The sequence below is a fragment of the Hoplias malabaricus genome, chromosome 12, assembly GCF_029633855.1.
Source record: "Hoplias malabaricus isolate fHopMal1 chromosome 12, fHopMal1.hap1, whole genome shotgun sequence".
NCBI lineage: Eukaryota > Metazoa > Chordata > Actinopteri > Characiformes > Erythrinidae > Hoplias > Hoplias malabaricus.
Window position 1 is genome coordinate 15,026,980 of NC_089811.1, and position 22,091 is coordinate 15,049,070.

The 22,091-nt window shown below is 38.3% G+C and overlaps 1 protein-coding gene across 6 annotated transcripts in view; it reads right to left on the minus strand.

The window, feature by feature from the left end:
- The window catches only part of map4k4 (mitogen-activated protein kinase kinase kinase kinase 4), a 126,842-nt gene extending 106,432 nt beyond the window's left edge, over positions 1 to 20,410 (minus strand). For all 6 annotated transcript variants that reach the window (XM_066686011.1, XM_066686010.1, XM_066686008.1 and 3 more), the window contains exons 1-2: positions 20,053 to 20,410; positions 19,622 to 19,687 (exon numbers count right to left, since the gene is read on the minus strand). In XM_066686011.1, the coding sequence (XP_066542108.1) occupies positions 19,622 to 19,687; positions 20,053 to 20,109 (123 nt within the window). In that variant the 5' untranslated portion in view covers positions 20,110 to 20,410. The remainder of the gene's footprint in view (positions 1 to 19,621; positions 19,688 to 20,052) is intronic.
- Between the last annotated feature and the right edge of the window lie 1,681 nt (positions 20,411 to 22,091).

Here is a 22,091-nt window from a genome sequence, read left to right on the forward strand (position 1 = left end):
GAAGAGTATTTCTTTAAAACCCTATCCCAGGGTGAATCATTTGCTCCCTCTCACTCTCTCTCTCACACACACACATATATATATACACATACTGAACATATATATATATGGTACTCCCTTTTGCTGGTCTCCTTGGCTACAGCTCCAGATGGCCTCATGTACACTGACTCTTCTGTAGCAACCCAAAAAAATCCTGACAAGTCAACACAACCACAACAAAGAGTTCAGCTCCCAAACAATCTGCAACGACTTGAAGTGTTTAAATTTACAATAATCAACAATGAAATTCAGAATGCAGAATGTGGAAAATGAAAGCATATGGAATGCTCAAAAATATAAACAACCTTGCCATGTCATTTCCAATGGAAATAATATTACAATACTTTCCAACTGGTGAAAACTTTAAAATACCAACAAAATTGATACTGCTAGATAAACTTGTTTAAAATATAGGAATTGGGACTAGATCCATTTGGATGAGCATTACTGGAAATATGAGTTTACTTTCTTTCGTTCTTCCTCTGCACGGCTACAAATTAAGCCAAATGCCATTTATCGTAGCATCCCAGCATCATCATTCTGATCCTCGGGAGTACAATAAATACAGCAGTTATTAGTCTGAAATACAAGACTTATTATCTGCCAATACAAGTTTTTTAGATCTGCAAGACCACAATTTTGGTGACATTTTCTTACATTACATTGTATTAAACAGATACAACATGCATCCAGACCAACTGTTCTTACTGTTTACAATAATCTATCACCATTATCTGGTTAGCTGTTAAATCCTGCACTACACAATTCTACAGCAAGGCTTGATGTAAAATCATGATGCATCAGTCTGCAGATGATGATTTAAAAGGAAATAATGATGATAGATATTTGCAATACTATACATGTTGTGCAGTTTCAGGGTTTAATGCTAACTGAGCCAGCAATGCAGAATGAAAAGTCAGTCAGTATATTTCAAATATTGTGCTCAAGAGACCAAGTAATCGTGATGATCAACACAGACACACAGCCTTCCTAAATAAGAGGGTACTGTAGAATTACAACCAGAACCATGAATAGCATTCAAATTCTGTATTTAGATCCTAACTCAGCGCTTTGGGCTAATCACAGTCTAGATTTTCTACTGTAATCCATGACCCAAGACTACAATTTGAGATGCACAATGATACTGAATTCATACTGGTATTGGTGTTATTTATTGGTGCTTTTTCACTGCATGTTAGCTTCACTAGATTCAACTTGGCTGAGCACATCTCAACTCGCTTTTCCCTGGTCACTTTTCCACTAGCACAGTTCCCCCAAAACTGAACAAAACTTTGTCTCTAAAGGGGATTGTGGGCTTTGAAAACCTTAACAGCAGCAGTGGTATAGTTAGGGGCTCTTTACTCATGGATTTGGATTTGAGTTTTGTTTTTGCTTTTGTTTTGACTGAACAAGGCTCTGCACCCTAGTTCTCACAGATGAGCAGAGTTTTACTTGTTCGGTCACTGCAGGATCAGCCACTGATACAAAGAGAATTGAATCTCTTTGAAACACCTTGGGGTAATGTCATGAGCTTCCATTATGACTCAGACAAAACAAAATGTGACCACTGCTGTAACTTTAGAGATTTTACAAGAAGCTAGTTTGTGCTACAATTCTGCATTTTGTGGTAATTGGCAGGTTTCTTTGATACTTCAATATGTGTTTTAAATGTTCCACTGAGGTGGGTACAGTTCTACATGATACACCTAGCTATACAAAGAATTACTAATACACGATTTGTCCCTGGAGGTATGTATTTTGAATGCTGTAAATCCTTCACTGGATAGTGACATAATTAGCCTTCTACATATTTTATATTATTTGGCTAAAAAATGTATTTTGCTGTTATGGTCAAGACTAGACATTCCCTCCATAAATATGTGGTTAAAACAGATTTTTCAGTGGCTACCTATGGAAAAGCTAACTTATGAACGGCATGATTCTGAAAAATTTACTAGAAACTGGTTCCTTGTTCAGCTTTTCTTTTTTTTTTTTTTTTTGGAGAAGTTCAACCAAGATTTGTCAAAGTGCCCCTTTGCTCTATGTTGACTCCCTTTTGTGCTGTACCCCCTCTGCTGTGTGTCTATATATGTTATGGGTGATTATACTGATGTGTTTATATGTGGTAACAAGAAATGCTCATTATGCTGTGGTGACACCTTGGTCTCTCTACCTTTTTATTTATTTATTTAATTTATTCATATTTTCCTTCCCCTTTTCTTTAACTTGGTTATGATTTTATGTCAAGTAATTTGGAGGTATTTTAATAGGTTCATACATCATGACATTTTCACACAATACGAAGAACAGCAGCTGTGTTAAAATCATATAGTTAAAAAAAAAAAAAAAAAAAGCCCAGACGCTGTCTTATTCAGTTATGGACCTGTAACTGAAACTATTAAGCCATTAAGCCCTGTTTCATTTCTAACAGAATGTTTGTTTTAAATGGTGCAACTCTTCTAGTCATTACGGTTCAGGTTTAGTGCTCCAGGAAATTACCAGACTAATGCATTTCTGCATATCACATGTTAGGCTACTCAGCCAATCAGATCTGTGCATTAAGATGCGTGCTGTGACTCCAATTAGTGGCACACACGGGGTGCTCCAGACACCGCTGTCCTGGGGCCAGTAAAAATAGCCCAAGGTACACGATAAAAGCTCTTCTGGGACACTTTCAGTTTGACTATGTTGTGAGAGTTAAAACAAGAAGCTTTAAAAAATAAGGGAACAATTACGGGATGAAATTCTGATAACACTGAACATGGATTCTGCTAACGGATAAGTACCGTCCTTCAGCATAAAGAGCCAATCCGCTTGCTGTTAACAGATAAAGTCCCCACACTACCTCCAGCAATAAGAGCCAATCAGATTGCTGGTTATGTAAAGCAGTATGTCAACTTCAACTACAAGTCATTACATATGCTTTTTTTTTTCAAAATCATTGTTTTATTTGTATATTTTACTTGAAATGAGATAAGGACATTTAGAGTATTTGTTATTTATAATATCTGTTGAAAATAATTTTTCCTTACACTCTCTTCCTCACATGAACTCTAAGATAATTCAGGATGCAACCACCTTGGTGACTTTGTATAATGTAATTACCATGAGGTGCCTTTTGTTCCAACCATTTGGGCCAAGCTGAAGACAGACTGGATGTCCCTAACACAGCAGGGGTTCTCCATTTCTGTTAACCTGATTGCTATGGTAATTGATTAGGTGTGGTTAAGGGTGGGAGGATCACTGTGTTATCCTTAAAAGGGTATTGTACAGAGAGAGTTTCAGACTTGTTTAGGAAGAGACCCATGCGCACCCAATAAACTTCATTTTCGTCTCTACTTTTCGAGTCTCCTCTCCTATTTTCAAGAAACAACTTGCCAGCAGAAAAACAACTTCCAGCGACGAAAGCAGGAACAAAAGAACAAATTTTAAAAGACAACAATTTTGGCGTAGTCGGCAGGATCCTGCTGTCCGACGCTGTGAACTCCTGTTGCTGTCAGATTTGGACCAAGAATCCTGTTCTTCTGACGATCTGCTTGTGGCTGACCCTGGTGCTGTAAAGAAGCTGAACTGTCACCTCATACAACAAGGGTGAGTGAAAGAAATCTCAGAACACAGCACACACTGCCAGTGTAGGAGAGTTGTCTTGTCTTAAATGTGGTCCCACGTATTTGTGGGAAGACACAGGTATAGTTTTATTCCTGGTCAAAGGCCGTAAAATCCGGTAGGACGGCGTTTCCTACTGAGAATCAGGTGTTCCTGGTTTTGGGGAACAGACGGCGTTTCTGTTCTCGGATTAGATTTGTTTCTAACCTTTATCTTAGGAAGGCGCAGAGAGGTTTAGATATACCCTCTGGTCTTTACAAAAGCAACGTCGTTTGCTTTGGATTTAGGTGTTTCCTACTTCCACCAGTTCCTAGATCAGAGTTCATGGTGGCGTCCTGGCTCGGGGTTGGATTAAGTCTATTCCTAACTTTTTTGTTTTTGTTTACGGCATTTATGTTTTCAGAATAGATCTAAATTCTAACCTTTATCTTAGGAAGGCGCAGAGAGGTTTAGAGATACCCTCTGGTCTTTACAAAAGCAACGGCGTTTGCTTTGGATTTAGGTGTTTCCTACTTCCACCGGTTCCTAGATCAGAGTTCATGGTGGCGTCCTGGCTCGGGGTTAGATTAGATCTACTCACAACTGTTTGTTTTGTTTTGTTTTTGATTGTTTTTTGTCTGTAATTGTGTAGTTTGAAATATTAGCATTTACAATGCAGAAAGTAAGTGGAACTCGGTTTTCCAGATCCGTGACTAGTTCCACAACTAACACAACAGCACAGTATACAGACAGGGGTGCATTTGAAGGAGATTTAAAACAGATGCTAGATAGATTTTGTTTAAAAAGAAAAGCTAAACTGTGTAAAAGGTTTAACATCTCAGAAGATTCAGAATGGAGTCAGGAACAGTGTTTCACAGTTCTAGCTAAATGTGTAAAGAAGAAAGATATTGAAGGATGTGTACAGGTTTTCAGGCAGTGGCATTCTTTGTTAATGGCAGAACAGCATTCTAAAATTGAACAGTTAAAAGAGGAATGCTCCCATCATAAACGTGCTGCCACCAATGCTCAGAAAACCTGTGAACACAGCCAGCGATCACTTGTTCTTCTTGAAGCAAAAGTTGAATTGCTAGAGAAGGAGAAAGACAGACTGATAAGCAACAACACGAAACCTACCAACCACCAGCTATATCCATCTTTGGATGCTTTTAAGAGAGAAACAGTCCAGTGGGCCTTCTTCCAGCGACAGTGAAGAAGAGGATTTTAATATCTCTGTGTTGGAAGCTGCTCCAGTGGTAATTAAACAGGTGAAAACCAAGGGAGGTGAGGAGAAGATAACAGTCAAACACAAGCCACTTTCTCCTGAGCAAATTGATCGTCTCTCTAAAGAATTTAGCCATCCTAAAGTTATGGGGTTGGGTCCTTTTATGACACAAATGTCACGTAAGATCAAACTATACTCTCTACATCCATTAGATGTTTTAGCTTTGTGTTCACAGATATTGATGCCTGATGAGATAGACAAATTAGAGTCATACTATGAGAAACGTGTAGATAAGCTTCGATCTATGAAGGCTGTCAAAGAGTGCAATATGGGCATGTTAGCAGTTTTAAAAGAAGCCATGGGTTCTGCTGTTTGTTGGCAAAAGGTAGTGGAATGTCATCAGAAAAAGGGTGAATCTGTGAACCAGTATACATCACGTTTTGCTGAAGTTTATATGTTGCATGGTGGACATGAGGACTGTACTTCTGTTGAAGAAGTACTTAACTCAAAGTTTCCAGTTGCACAATGGGCTGATGGGTTATCTCAAGACATGAGGAAGATTTTGCCTCTTTTGAAACCAAACTGGCGTACAACAGCAGTAGGGGAGCTGTCTGATAGTTTAGTAGCATATGAAAGGGATTCCAGCGTGAGATTACATATATCTGCTGTTTTGCATAATGCCTCCCAACAATCCAGGAGGACACATAATAAAATTGATGGCATATGTCGCTACTGTGGTAAAGAGGGACACTGGGAAAGAAAATGTAAACTGAAGCATTTAGATTCCCGGAAAACTGCTAACTCAAACAGGGATCAGGACAGTTCAGGGGATGAAACTTTACCACCTGAGCCGGCAGGGCGGCTCCTCAAGCTTATTCAACAAGCCAGCCAAAAGCCCGCTTCTCATACTCACAATCAGGTGTCTTTAAACTGATTGTGTCCGCTGTGAGAGCTTATTTGCAACCGGTCACACATGAGAAAGGCAATAGGTCGTATGTGAAAACTACTGTAAATGATCAAGAATTTGATTCCCCTGTAGTGATGTCACAAACTCTCACAGTGCGTTGTCCACATGCGATTACTTCTTTTTCATCTCCTGCTCATGAAATCATAGTTTCTGCCCAGAGAAGGGGTAACCGGTTTGCTGCTCCCACAGCTCCAAATATTAGCCTCCAAAAGGCACAAATCACAAATCAATCATCCTTAATGATGACTGCATTGTCTGATAATTGCGATGAGAATGATAGTGATGATCATGAGTGTGTATTGTCATCACACACACCGACTTCAGGCATTTATGAGTGTCCCTTAGAAAATCCTGACATGATTAAGTTTTGTGATGGTTCTCCCCAGGTCCTGAATGGAAGCAAACAGGCTGGGTGGACTATATGTTCACCTGATGCAGTGGTAGAAAAGGGCCATCTTCCCGACCATTTCTCAGCACAAGCTGCTGAATTAGAAGCCCTTACTAAGGCTTGCATCTTGGCACCTGGTGTTACTGCAGGTTCTCCCATTGAGAATGCTCCTTTGGTATCTAAATGACAGCTCCTGAGCTCCCAGCTAAGCCTACAATGGCTAAAGTTAAAGCTCACAGTTCCCCCAACCTTATAGAAACCAGATGTAATATTATGGCTGATGCTACAGCTAAAACACCAGCAAAATTTGACACAATTTCCGCTGCTGCAACAACTTGTAATGAAAACATCCCACAAAATATGGGTTTATCCCTATTGCAAGCAGATGCTCATCCAACTCCTGATACACTGCTGAAATACTGCATGGAGCTCACTGACACTCTTAGCTCCGTACAACAGCGTGAAAAAAAGGGTGTGGGCTAAGTCACCAGAGAGGGGAAACTATTGTACCAGGACAGTTGGTAATGATTATAAATTATACAGCTGCTCCTTTAGAGGAAAAATGCAAAGGTCCGTTTCAGGTTTTGCTAATCACAGAACTTATTTCAACGTCAGAAAACATGGATATGTGCTTCACATTGTAGAATTATGCCACCTCCTAATTAGGGATAATGGGTGAATTAGTTGGAAGAGCTTTGGGAAGATCTGCTGGTATGTAGACCACAGGGGCCAAACCCAAAGTGAAGACTCCCTTTCCCAAATATAACGACTAGCGTTTCCACACTTCCAGCTAATATCTTATGACCCAGTGGTTAGGTAGGGACAGAATGGTGGTATCATATACAATGTTAAAGCAAAATACACAAACATTTTTTTTCTCTCTCTATCTCTTTCAAACATACATACAATGGCCAAAAAGATACTGCCGATGGTGTTTTTGTGTTTTACAGCTGCCAGAAGTGGCCAATGGAAGGAGAAATATCTTCGAGACATTTCATCACTGGAACCAAACTGGAGTACTCCCAGTTCTGACAACCATCTAAGTGCTCAACAGAAACACTGTCAAACATCACCAATATTTTTTGTGTAGTGTTGGCTCTACTATAGACAACTACATTTGACCACACTCCTGTATGGTCAAGAGGGGGGAATGTTGAAAATAATTTTTCTTACACTCTCTTCCTCACATGAACTCTAAGATAATTCAGGATGCAACCACCTTGGTGACTTTGTATAATGTAATTACCATGGGGTGCCTTTTGTTCCAACCATTTGGGCCAAGCTGAAGACAGACTGGATGTCCCTAACACAGCAGGGGTTCTCCATTTCTGTTAACCTGATTGCTATGGTAATTGATTAGGTGTGGTTAAGGGTGGGAGGATCACTGTGTTATCCTTAAAAGGGTATTGTACAGAGAGAGTTTCAGACTTGTTTAGGAAGAGACCCATGCGCGCCCAATAAACTTCATTTTCGTCTCTACTTTTCGAGTCTCCTCTCCTATTTTCAAGAAACAACTTGCCAGCAGAAAAACAACTTCCAGCAACAAAAGCAGGAACAAAAGAACAAATTTTAAAAGACAACATATCTATAAATCTTTCTGAAGTATACTGAAATGTAAGGGAAAGGGTAATCTGGTTTGAAATTCCGTTGTTAATTACATAAAATGATGCTATAACTACAAGGATCTTTCAATATGCAGGACATGGCACGGATCATAATGCAGGTTCATACATTATGTTCCAGACATTGGCTTGAGAAAATTTTCCCTAACTGGACCATAACAAATTTTAATTACCCCTGTTCTAGTACATTAAAAGCATCACCTAAATATATATGTATACAGTTGTGTGTAATATATATGGGACAGATGTTGGTACCATTGTGAAAAAGATTGGGAACGTCTGTAATAGAGCAAGAAGCTTAAAATTTGAGCAAAAACACCCAAATTGATGTGCCTAGGACTGTCATGGACTGTCATAAGGAGAACAGATACTTATGCCAGTTTTTTTTTTTTTTACAACTAAACATAAATAAATAAATAAGTAAAAATTCTAAAATAAGATATATCTTGATTTTCAAATTAAAGATCCAAAATGGAGAAAGTGTTAATTTATCAGAATATTTTTTTAGAATTCTCCCAACCTTACTATAAGTTAATTTGGAATGGGATTATATGGTATAAACACAAATGCTAATATGTTACCTTGCCAAGCATCAACTGTACAAGCAAACAAACCCATCCAACACAGTTTCTTTCTATCTCATCAAATCTCATTAGCCACAGCTGAAATACAGTCCCAGCCCTTTCTACAGTGCTTACTGCACTAAAATGGAACCACTTTACAATTGTGAGCATTAGTATTTTTTAATGACGTGCAAACTGTAAAATGAGCAATGTTTTGTTTGGGGGAGTATAAGAGAAGAAATCTGTGTATAAACAAATATACAACATGTCAAAATTCGTTTCATGAAAGCTGAAAATTAATGTACTCCAAGTAACAAATAAGTAATTAACATGCAAACATCTCTATAACATGTCCTAAAAACATGTATTGTTCACATTTATTTCTTATTCATATTAGTAATACTACTATTTTGTTAATCCCAAGAACTGCCATTTGAAATTTTGCTTCTTAAACACTTTAAGAAATAATGAACAAAACTAACACATAACAGGTAAAATAGCTAGTCAGTTATCCTCAGAAAGGCTGTTGTTTTAGATGCCTGTGAAGCACAGTTAATTATTTAAAATTAAAAACTCCATTGTTGGGGCTACTGTAAATTGGAGGCCTACCCATGGCTCTGTGACATTTGCTTGTTTCTCACCAATGAAGATATTTCATTACAATTGAGGATTTATCCCACTTCAGTCCTTCAGTCACATTAAGAAACAAGCAAGACCTAAAACTAGCAAGTCCCTAGCAGGCTGATATGATTCAGACCACAGGTCTGAATCATGTACAGGGATCCAGTGCTGTGATTGGAGGAACTCAGAAGACAAGGCGGGGCAACTCCAATATGCCTGTAATCTAATATAATAAATAAATAAGAAATTAGAAAATATGAACACATTGCCCCATTCTCTTCACTGGCTTCCTGCCTCTGCCTGAATGCAATACACTCCTAACTGTGCGTGCACACTAAAAGCGATAAAATTGCTCAGAGTTGCCCGTGCAGAAGGGGATATGGTGCTGGTGGGCGTGTCCAGCAAGACACAGTCAGGCAGCGCTGGACTGAACTGCATCACTAAGCAAACTACATTTTTGAAGAAACAGCAACCAGTGTAGGAGCTGTCTTTATTTAGTCACAAAAGGATCACAACCCTGACATGACTTTTGTAATTTATCAAAAATAAAAAATGGCTCTACTTAAGCATTCAAAGAAAATATTAATTACATTTTCAGCAGTAATAAACAACAAAACGTACAGTAAAATTAAACTTGAAAAAAGTCCAGATTATGGTTCTCTCCTTCTCCTCTGCAGTGTTGAGAAAGAACAAATCTTCAGTAAGAACCAAAGTGAGTGAAGATGTTCTGAGGGAATGTGAAGCTCACAGTTGCTGACTCTGATTGAATATAAATGACTTTGTGTGTGCACGCACAGTTACTCACAATCTATGCATCTACAGCCTTTAGTAGATTTAATACAATAAAATTTTCATCATTTAGTCTAGTCTGGTAAAATCTAATACTAACCCAGTGGTTCCCAAAGTGGGGTCGCGTGAAGCTTAATGTGAGCTGAAGTGGCAAATTATCATTTACCTGTCAAAGGCAAATCTTTCAGACTACACTTGATCAGTGTACCTTTCAAGCCACATTTGTTTTGCATTCTTTTAGTTGAATGCATAGTAAATAAGTAGCATAGAGAAACACTGAGCAGTGCTAAAAATCCTTAAGTGGTGACATGCTTTACACTGAATGTCAGCACCTACATTAATATCAGAGGTTTCTATTTGGAAGCTGCCCAGATGAAACAATGCAAACAAAATGCAGTAGCAGGATTTTACCAGATTTTTTTTAAAACAAATATAGGCATTACAAGTATTATTCCAAAATCATCTTGTATCCCTAACTACCTACTGTGCTTCTGAGTTTGGGAAATGTCTGTGAATACAAATTTGTTAATTACAGCTGAGTTATTCCATAACCTCATACATTTAGGGGGTGTTTCATATCAGGAGAATAGGTGTTACACTGCAGAGTATGACACTTCCTGTACATTTGAGATAATAACAACCAAAACCAGACTGATTCAAAGGATTTCAAGGAGCTACTCACCACTGCACCAAACTGGGAATCCTAGCAGATATTTTCTACTGTGCAAGTACTCTGATATATTAATGAATTCATTCATTTTCTCTGCCCGCTTATCCAGTTCAGGGTCGTGGTGTTTCTGGTGCCTACAAGGAATCACTGGGCACAAGGTAGAAACACACCCTGAAGGGGGCATCAGTCCTTCACTCACACATTTTCGCTCACACTTTTAGAATAGAGTATTTTAGAGTAGTAAATCTACCTACCACCACATGTGTTTGACAGTAACACTACTTGTTGCTCCACCAAGCTGGTCTACTTTAAAATATTGTATAACATTATAAAATAACACTTTTTATCATTAAAAAATTAACTAAAAATAATACAGTTTTTATGATAGTTTTAAAGGAGATATTGGCATTTGTGGGTTTATTTCCCCAAGACAACTGAGACCACTACAACTAGGCAAAGCAGAGAAATGGAATTCACTACAATTCTTATTAGGTGCAGTTAGGGCTGGAAACTAATTCAATATCAATATATCGCATTATAAAATGTTTAAATACAATTAAATTATATTTAAACACATTTACAATATTTCAGTATACATTGTTTACAACATCTGTCACTGACAGACATCCATTACTGGGCACAGTTCAGCACTCAAATTAAAATTTAGTTTCAAAATATTAATATTGATAAATCCAAAATTTGTTTGATTGTGATGTTTCTTGTTTGTTCTTGGAAGTTTTCCAGTGGATTTTATACTGTTCATATAAAATATCAGAATTATATCATATCAACCAAAATTAAGATGTTGTGATATAGATTTTTGCCACATTGTCCAACCCTAGGTGCGGGCAATATGACAGTAATATGACTTTATGGTCAGCCTGTTATTGCAGGGATTTTCCAATATTTTTTCAAGCGACCCACATTTTCTTTCTTGATTTTTATTATGACAGTACTACATTATAAAACAAAATATAATTAATGTTAGTATATTTGTTTCTCAACACCACTACTAATAATATTTAAAAAAACAATACAATGATATTTATACTCCACTACAGGAAGGAAATACACAGCTAACATAAGCACATCACACAATTGGCACTTTTCCACTGCATTGAACCTACTTGACACGGCACAGCTCTTTTGCATTTCCACTGACCAAATCTAGTACCTGGTCCCTGGAACCAGGTAAGTTTTCAGTCCCAGCTCGCTGCAGGTTCCAACTGTGCAGAGTAGGTACTAAATGGTGATGTGTAAACCCTAAAGAGCTCTGATTGGCCAGAGAGACATGTCTATCACCATGAAACGCAAAGATGTTCAAATCCAGCACAAACTCGCTGCTTGTAAAATCTCTTACGTTACAGCAGCTTTCACATTTATTTTTTAATCGGACTCAAAACGGCAGCTCGTAACTTTAGCTCAAGGTGTTTTGCGGAGGTTTATATGCTCTTTGAGCCAAGGGCCGATGAAATTTTCCATTGAATGCCGAACACGCAACAAGAAAAACATATCAGGGAGAACTGGGGAGCAGAGCAGTGTTTACTCTAAAAAACAAAAACAACATGCAAATACACAATGAGTAAACAGCTCCTACTTTTACTGTAGCCGTTATTGTGGTTTTCAAAGCATTTTCTTAGAGATGGGGTTGTTTACGACGTCACTGGCTCCATTTGATGGTGGAGCCCTGCCAGTTAAAAAGCGACAAGCTTTAAGCGAGCCAAGTCGTGTAGAGCTGGACACATGCGGTGGAAAAGCACCAAATGTGTCTGTGCTGTTTCAGGTCTCAGTTGTGACAGATTAGGAGCGTATTAATATTTTTTCCTTCCAATATCAGTGGTCAGTAGAAATGAAGACCAATGTTTAGAACCATTAAATTTGAAATGAATGTAACATTCAATAATTCATTCAAATGTAACCACTTATCCAGTTGAGGGTGGTGGTGGGTCTGGAGCCTACACGGTATCATTGGGCGCAAGACAGGAACACATCCTGGAGAGTGCACCATTGCTTCACAGGTAACACACACATTCACACCAACAGACACTTTCAAGTCGCCAATTCACTTGCCAACGTGTGTTTTTTGACCATGGGAGGAAATCGGAACATACAAAGCAAACCCATGTGGACATGGGGAGAACACACCAAACTCCTCAAAGTCAGTCACCCGGAGCGAAACTTGAACCCACAACCTACAGGTAACTGGAGCTCTGTGATTGTGACGCTACCTGCTGCACGGTGCTGCCCTTATGAATGTAACAATGAACAGCAAATTACAGATGAACAACATCTGTTCTTTGATATTGCTATACTGACAATACACAAATGAAAAAAATGTTTCCAAAATAGAAAAAGGTGTGCTGTGAGCTCAGGTGTTTTCTGATAAAGGTCTGTGGGTGCTTTCACTAATTAGAAAGCTTTTATTTTTGCACCTTAAGACCTTTATGTGGCACAGAATGAGTGCAAATTTATATTTCTTTTTTCCATCTGTTGTGCAGCTAAATAAGGACTAGGAAATCCTGAAAACTACTGTGACAACAGACGGTCAGCTCACCTTGTGAGCAGGGCATAATGTGTAAACCATAACGTAAGGTAATAACAAAACTGGAATTATCCAGCAAGTGTGCAAGAGTGTGAAGGATGGGGGGTTCGGATCGCACCATAGAAGGAGCAGTGGAGGGGTTTGAGACAATTTCGATCCAGAAAATAACCACTTGTGTATTAGGAGTGGGCGATACAGTCCTAACATAATATCACAATATTTCCCGCTATTTTTCCAATAACTATATTATTGGCAGTACGACAAAGACGAAAAAGACTTTTATTCATTTCAAGGACACTGCTGCAACAAAATAAAGGTTATATTAATTATTCTTTCATTCATTATGTGTAATCGCTCATCTAGTTCAGGGTCGCGGTGGGCCCAGTGCCTACCAGGAATCATTGGGTGCAAGGCAGGAATATACCCTGGAGGGTGCAAGGCAGGAATATACCCTGGAGGGTGCAGCAGTCCTTCACAGGGCAACACACACACACACACACACACACTTTTGAGTCGCCAATCCGCCTACCAACGTGTGTTTTTGGACCATGGGAGGAAACCGGAGCTCCCAGAGTAAATCCATGCAGACACAAGGGGAACACACCTTCACAGACAGTCACCCGGAGTGGGTCTTGAACCAACAGTCCCTGGAGCTGTGACACTGCAACACTACCTGCTGTGCCACTTTGCTGCCCTTCATTTTTATTACATATAATATATTAAATTACTTTAATTATTTTAGTCTTATTTTACTATAAAGATTCAGAAAAAAAAAAACTGTAATTTGCTTATTATGTAAACAGTAACTTACCAAGCTTCTGATTTTGTATCAAATAAATAATGTAGCATATAAATTTACCACACAACTGAAGTGCAGAAAATTGTGTGAATATAAACAGAAAACAAACAATTACATAAAAATACCCTTAAGCTCTGAAACAAAAGAAATGTTATTAGCCAGTGTTGTCTGTCAGCTTGACGTGGTAAAACAAATTAGTTGTGTTTCCCTCTTTTTGTTGTTAAAGGATTCAATTACTGTTGTTTGTTGCACATCTGAGATACACACACACACATATATATATATATATATTGTTTGTTTTTTTTGTTTTTTTCCAAACTTAAATCACTGACTTAACAGTGACTTAAATCACTCCCCTTCGGGTGCAAATTCTTCCACAGCAAAGAGATTTTTCACTGTACTTGTCCCTGTGCCCAAAACACTCACGAACATATGCCATATTATGCCTAATTGCATGATGGCATTATGTTAAAAAAATCAGATCTCTGCATGGTTAAACTCACTAGACTTTTTCCTGCTGTAGCCATGTTGGAAAAAAATGTGAAGGGCATAGCTTGCATGTTATGCATTTAATAGTTATTTTACATGCTCAGAAACGTAAAGTATTTTTTGGGGAAAGAGCCAGAGGCCTTTCACGTGACCCATTACAAAGCATATTCAAAATAATACAAACCATCCCTTTAAACCATATCTTTAAACATATCACATGCTTAGTGAACTACAAGGCACATTACAACATGGAGCAACAGATCTGCAGTATATTTTTGCAGACTGCCTACAGAAAATGCAGTGATGGTATAATATACAGAGATGGCATTTTCATAAAAGTTATCAGAATTTTTATTTTAAATATCCCAACATTATTTCAAACATTGGATTACTTAGTCATACTCATTATCCTTTTGTGTTCTGTAAAAGTAGTTTTTATTTTCAGCTCCTGGTTTAGGAATCCACTGCCCTGTATAGGTTCAAGAAATCTTTGATCTAACACACAGATTTACTAGTTTTGAATATTCAGAATCAAGGATGGGCAATACAATATTATTCACAATCATACCAGTATGTTTTTTAATTCGATAAGAATTTTGGCATGTCATGATGTTGTGATGTAAGAGCAAGCTTCTGATGCAGGTGCTTGACACCTCAACCTATCTGTATTGGTAATAAAACTGACTTTTAGAATCAAAGTTATTCTTTATACATAAAAATCACATTAGATATGTTTATGAACTGTTTGTGAAGACAATTTGTTTACTTTGTTATAAAAAAAAATTAAGCAGGAGCTTGGATGCAAGCAGTTTGTTTCTTAATGCGAGTTTACTTGAAGTGTGCACTGTGTAACAGTAGTATCTAGGAAAAAGTCTGATCTAAAAAATCTGATCTAAGTATCCGATCAGATCGATATTTAAAGACTCGTATCGAGATCAGGGCAAAAGAAATTGATTGGGACATTACTATTTCTTAGACATACAGTTTGATAATTATAGTTAGATAATGCAGCATGTTCTTTGTGGTGTTAAAAATAATATTTAGACATCATATTTTGTTATGGTTTTCATAAGATCACATCGTGTCTCACCGTTGTTGTGGCATATCAAGATGAGTTATTTGGTCATATTGCCCAGCCCTATTCAGAACAGTATCCAGCCTAGGCCTATCATCTATTATTATTAATTTATTTAGCTAAACATTAATTTCAGTATATTTTCCCTATTCACTGATCTATACATCTTCTGTAATCACTTCATTCTGATCAGGATAGTAGTGGGTCAAAGGCTAGGGAATTATTGGGCTCAATGTAGAAAAACACCCTGGACCGGGCAGCAGTCCATCAGAGGGCATCACACACTAATCTGGACAATTTACATAGACAATCCACGTACCAACATGTATTTGTGGATTGGAAGAAAAATCTGAGTACGGATATATAAGTACAAGTAGTATTTGTTTTAAAAATTCTGCTTGTTTTCTATGTTGAAATAATGTTTTGTAATATATTTGGATATGGAGGTGTGTGTGTGTGTGTGTGTGTGTATATGTGTGTGTGAGTGTATATATAAAATTTTTCTCTATTGTTGCTGTTCTTATTATCATCTTTATCGTCATTAAAATAAATAATTTAGAAATAAAGTGCTGGAGGTTTGTTTAATATATGTTTGGTCCGTGTTTTTTTTAAGTGTATGTTTTTGAAAATTAATTAAAATCATTTAAAAAATAATGAAAAAGAAAGAAAGAAAGAAACCTGGGCACCTGAAACAAAGCCACATAGATATGGGGAGAAAAAAATCCTGCTTGTGAAAGTGTTGATTGTTTATACATTTTTGTGGAGACTCAATTTTCCTTTATCTACTGACTTCCCAGATTTCAGTGGTTTGGAGGAAGTGGTTTGTCATCTTTCCCTGCAAAATTAACAACGCCTGAACAATTGGACATCCTTTTCACACACAGACTGTAGAAGCTCTGAGTCATGTGGAAGGTGCATGTGCCAGTGAATGTGCTGGTGAGCTGAGCCCATTGATCAGATTCTCTGATAATAGCCAGGATAAATATCAGTACAATCAACTATTCTTCCTCTGGTCTTGACTGCTAAGCCTGAAAAATGGATGCCTTTACATACTACAAACAAATATACAGAATCCTGAAATCTTGACCAATGCACTAAAACATTAGTCAAATTGACTTCCAGTGGCCAATATGGCTAACCACAAAAAAAGGCAAATTCCAATACAGAGTGCTGTTTTCAAACAGGTTTTATCAGATTGCCAATTCCCTTGATAAAATAACAAATTTTAAATCATGTTCTTCATATTTCATTCAGTTTCCCAATCACAGGAACAACAGTTGGCATTTGCACCACTCATGAGCCCTGAAATCTAATCCAAGTATTTGTGAAAGTCATTGTATTTGCACATATGCTATGCTTAACTCTGTATTTTCTTTTTTAGGGAGCAGCAGCTTAAAGCTAGTTTAGATTGTAACCTATTTGTATTAGGAAGGATACAAACACAAAGCACTGTTGTAAGTAGCTCTGGATACAAGTATCTGCCAAATGTAGGGCTGTCCTGAAAACCATTTTTAGGGCTTCTGAGCCATAACAGTGATATTCTGCGAATAAAGGAATATTCAGATGTGTGTATGTTCAGAAAACCCACTTTGAAAACAATGTCCAGGCTGCAGTTCCTGGCTTGGCTTAGCTCACGTGATTCTCCAAAGGCTCACTAAGGAGCAGTACATGCACGGGTTAACGAGTTTCCTGAGGTGGTCTAATTGAAGTATGAAGCTGTTGAAATGAACTGTGGACTAACAGTGTTAGTTGGCTGTTTTAGGTTCATTTGTACAAGAATTTTTACATTGACCAGCCTGATATTTTGTGCACCTTTTAAAAGGCACTGTATCCAATTCTGGAAAATGGCTATTAATATCTGATCTTGTTAGCAGGGCAAACATGCCCATATATTCTGTGCTCCTCCAGAAGCTCCATTTTTGGGTGCGTTCCTCGGACCCAGCCATTTTGTTTTGCCTGAATGTTACAAAAATATATCTGACGGAATTCATATACAGTACTTTTAACCTTATATTCCTGACTGACATTGTACAAAAACATCTGAACCATCCTTCTATTATTTCAGACGGAACAGAAGAATTATTTCCTCGCTAGGATTAGCTGAAACATATCAGATTCACAAATGGTACAAACACAAACTCCTCAGATATTGCTTATACCTGTCACAAAACTAAACAATAGCCATGTCATCAGGAGACAGCAGATTTGAAATGCGTTAGTCAACCAAGGCATAGCTATCTCTGGGTGAGTAGGCTGGCCTTACCTCCTCCCGTATCACTCAGCATGATGCTAGCTGATAAATGTTTAAGGTAGAAATTACTTCAAAAGCCGTAATTTTACGAGCTGGCTAAATATTTCACAAGTCAGATAAAAACAAATGTGATCTCTATTGTAGCTTGGAGATTTTACAAATTGCTCATTTGTGATGGATGTCTGCATTTGGTCATGTGCACTAGTCTATCTTACAAATCAGTGCTCTTCAATGTTTACATACCACATTTAGTCCCTACTCTGCTTGCTTGATACCATGACCTAGCAGGTATTAAAAAAGTATATTTAAATTACATATATATGTAAATTTATATAATGGAAAGCCAAAAAGCAGAGTAACTGTGTGTGCATACCAAAAGTGACAAGGTGACTGGAAGTCATTCGTTTCAATGAGAATCAGCGACATTGGGTGAAGTCGAGTGACGAGAAGTGGGCAAATTCTGCGATGTAATGAAGTTAAGCTCTGTTCACTTTTATGCAAATGAGCAGTGATACACAGCGACTACCAATCAGAAAGGGGTCTTCACATTCCATCAGAACCGCTCCACTCACTTTGGATCCTACTGAAGATTTGTTCCTTTCTCAAAATATCCCTTACTGTGTCCGGACTTGTTTAAAGTTCAAGTATACAGTATGTTTTATTTTTTATTACACCTGAAAATGTAAATAATATTTGTTTTGAATGTTTAAGTAGAGCAACCTTTTTTGGGCAAAATTACATTATGCCCAAATTACCATTGACATTTAAGTTAAAAAATAATGTTCAGATATTGTTACATAAACAAAATAAATATAGCGGTAGATATGTAATTTCAGGGGTTTTTTTTTTGTGTTTCTGATAAAAGATAAAAAGTCTAGTCAAGGTTGTGATCGTTTTGTGACTAAAAAGCCTATGCTCTTACACTGGTTGCTGTTCTTGGGGGCGATACATGCTCGCGTGTTGTTCGACACTCTCACCAGTGCCACAACACCTGCTGCACAGTCGACAATGAGCGAGTTTATCGTTTTAAGTGTGCACGTACAGTAAGGCAGTCGAGTGGAGTAGGTACAATGCAGTGAAAAAGCGCCATGCATGGTCTCCTACAAGCATGTTGAGCTGTCCAGTGATGACAGTCTGAAAAGACACATCGGACTGTTACATACGCCTTGGAGGAAGCATGTACTCGCCTTCACATTCCCAGCTTTGTCGCATCATGTGAGTGGGCGGTCCTAGATGTCAGGAGAAATTGGCAATCAATAAATAAATATAATGAGCTTTACAGTAGGTAGGGAAGCCCAAAACAGAAAGGCAGCATAATGTATATATTCTCCTTCTATAACCTTATACTTAAAAAATAAATAATACTATAAGGGTCTGCCTTCCCCTCCCAACGGGATAAAAGGCTACACATTAACAAGGCCTGCTTTTTTTCCAAGCAGAAAGACATGATGGCTTTTAAGGAGAGTATTACCACAAGGCAAGGTTCATGTTAGCTAGATAACCTCAACTGAAGCCAATGTCCAAGAAGAGGACAGATCAGGGACAGTGCTCTCTCTTGGGATTAAGTTTTCCAGTTAAATGTATAATTCCGCCTAATAAAACAGATCCAGTGGTCAGCTAAAGCTTGTTGAAGGGAGAATGCGCAGGCGGATCACACCCAGCACTGCAGGCGCAGAGGAACTGCAAGGGAAAAAAAGCTGCCATGCGCTCATCTGCAAACACACACAAGAGGCCAATCCATCACACTCCTTCTTTTTCTCTGAGTATATAAACAGTTTATACCACCTGAACGGCCAACAACAAACGGGCAATCCGTCGAGAGACCAAATCTCAGGGAATGGAGGAAATATAGGACAGTGGCAAGTCGGGGCTAAACGCCATGGCTCCCGTTAGAATTGGGATTAAATCCGTTGACCACCAGCGAGAAAACAAAGAAAATACCCGTTCTAAGCCTTCCATTTTACACCAAGAAATCAAGAATGAAACAATATAAACCAACCTTATAGACTTGTCCATACGTGCCATTGCCGACAACTTCCACCAGTTCAAATATCCCAGCAGGGTCCTAAAAATAAAAAAGACACACAAACCGTTGCGCTAATTACACTGAACACAGGCTACGTTACATACATAGACATGATAAGAGAAGCAATATTAACCCAAATAGATGTAGAAAACCCAGTAAAAAGAGTTTTTTTTTTTGCAAACAAAGAAGAGACATATCAATAACAAACACTAGCTGTAGCGGTTCTGCACAGAGACCCCCGTTCTATTATGTTACATGTTAGAAACCAGTCAAGGGTGTGTACAACAAATTTAGACATACATGTGGTTTATTACATTTAACGTGCTTATTATATGTGCTTTAAAATGTAGGCTAAGCTTCAGGGTGAACGCTGCCTTTAGCTCCATAACGTTAACGTTACTCACCCGCAGAGAGGCGAGGTCTATATCAACCAGACTTTTAGCAGGGGAATCGTTCGCCATCTTATCAGTCTTTTTCGCCCAAGTTGCAACGCGTACTACCGTTTGTTTCACGCTAATGGTGTGTCCGCGACGCTGTAGGTCATCGTTTGCTCGGTAGTAATACTCCTATTTGGGTTTGGACACGGCGAGACCCCCTGTACCGTTCTTTCTTTCCTGCTCCACCTTTGTATCCTCCGTGCTCAGAGCTGAGGGTGGGCTAGCGAATGTTATTCCATGTCGGAGCAGAGCTCTCTCTGAAACAGGACGCCACTCACAGGACACGGGGCACAATGACTGATGCTGGGGCGAGGGCTAGGGGAGGGGGATGGTAGGAGGGAGGTAGGGGTGGTCTGGTTTTAGAGGTGGGCAATATAACGATATTGTATCATTGTCTTAATAATTGCACTTACAATTGTAACAGCACTAGTGTTATATATATATATATATATATATATATATATATATATACTGCATTATTCTCTCCAGAAGGTAGTATACTACTATACACCATAACAATAAAATCATATCCTTGTTTCTACACTCACTGTCCATTTTATGAGAGCCACTTACCATATCACTGCCATTTTGGAGGTACTCTGTGGTCCTTGCTGTACTTTGAACATTTTCTTTTAATTGGCATCCATTTATTTGTGAAATTATACTCTATGATCATGTTGTGTGGAAGATGTTAAATCTTTTTAAATCTATTGCTAATTTTTGCTTTGTTTATAAGGCTCTACATTGCTTTATAACACGAAGATGTGTTCTTGAAATGATTGAAATGATTCCTCCTTTAAGTTTGGATGATATCACAAGATTACTCCTATAACTGCAGTTCTCTGAATCATGAGTGAGGCATTTCACATATGGGAAATGCCCTCGGTGTTACTGACCACGGAAGCACCAATAAGGCCATGTGTGACAGCGTCTGCCAGTCATTCTCTGGCATGATTTTGTCCAGTGAAATTGCAAGACAGAAGAAAGGTGAGATGCTGAACTCATGATTCAAAGAACTGGGGTTATGGGTGTAACCTTGCCATCCCTTTCATCACTCATGTGGTATATCATTATAGGAGACATATTCAACTTTTATACACATTTTCTGAACATGTCAAGAGACAGACATTGTGCATAATTGACTGCAGCAATCAAGTGGGGTCCAGTCCAACAAGAAGAAAATGTTGCTTGCCACCTGAATGGCCTTAAATGCAAATCACTGTACTAAAAGGACTGGTTGACTTACAAAGGCAGCAGGGGCTCAGACCATATGACTACTGTGTGGAGTCTGCATTAAAGACCACCTGGGTCCACCTAGATCAAACTCAACCTAGACCAAATGCTACCTAAGCTCAAAGTTGACAGGCATGGTCAAATAACAGTACTGATGAGAGGACTGAATAGTAATTACCAAGATATTTACCTTCTGTCACAAAGGTTAGCAGAGTAATCATAACCTGTTAGGCCAAAAAAAGCCCACATTGGGAATTGCATGGGTCAGTAATTTGTCCACTACATCCAGCTGATAAAACCTGACAAAAGTCACCAGCAAAATCCAGCTGACCATGGCACAAACATCCTTAACAGAGAGGAAGACTCCCACCCCCCAATCCTACCTTTTAGACCTTCTTCAGACCCATTAACTCTCCCACACCCTTAGATATTCCACCGCTGCCTGACTATCAATTCCCTCTTCTAATCTTCGCAGTCTAAGAGACTGGGCTTTTTCCAGAGTCACTCATGGTCTCTGGAACTATCATCCCTCACAAATCCAGCAGTCAACCTCTGTGTCATCTATCAGGTCCCAGTTCTCAAGTTTTCTCTGTTGCATTCAACCTCCCAGTACCATAAATGTTTGTTTTTCATGTTTTCTCTGTTATGTAGTCTGTAAGTTGATATATTTCCTATATTAACTGTAACATGTAAGCACTTTTGGGTTTTTGAAATGCACTTTATAAATGTAATGTATTATTATTAGTATTATTAGCTCCCAAAGTGCCCATTCA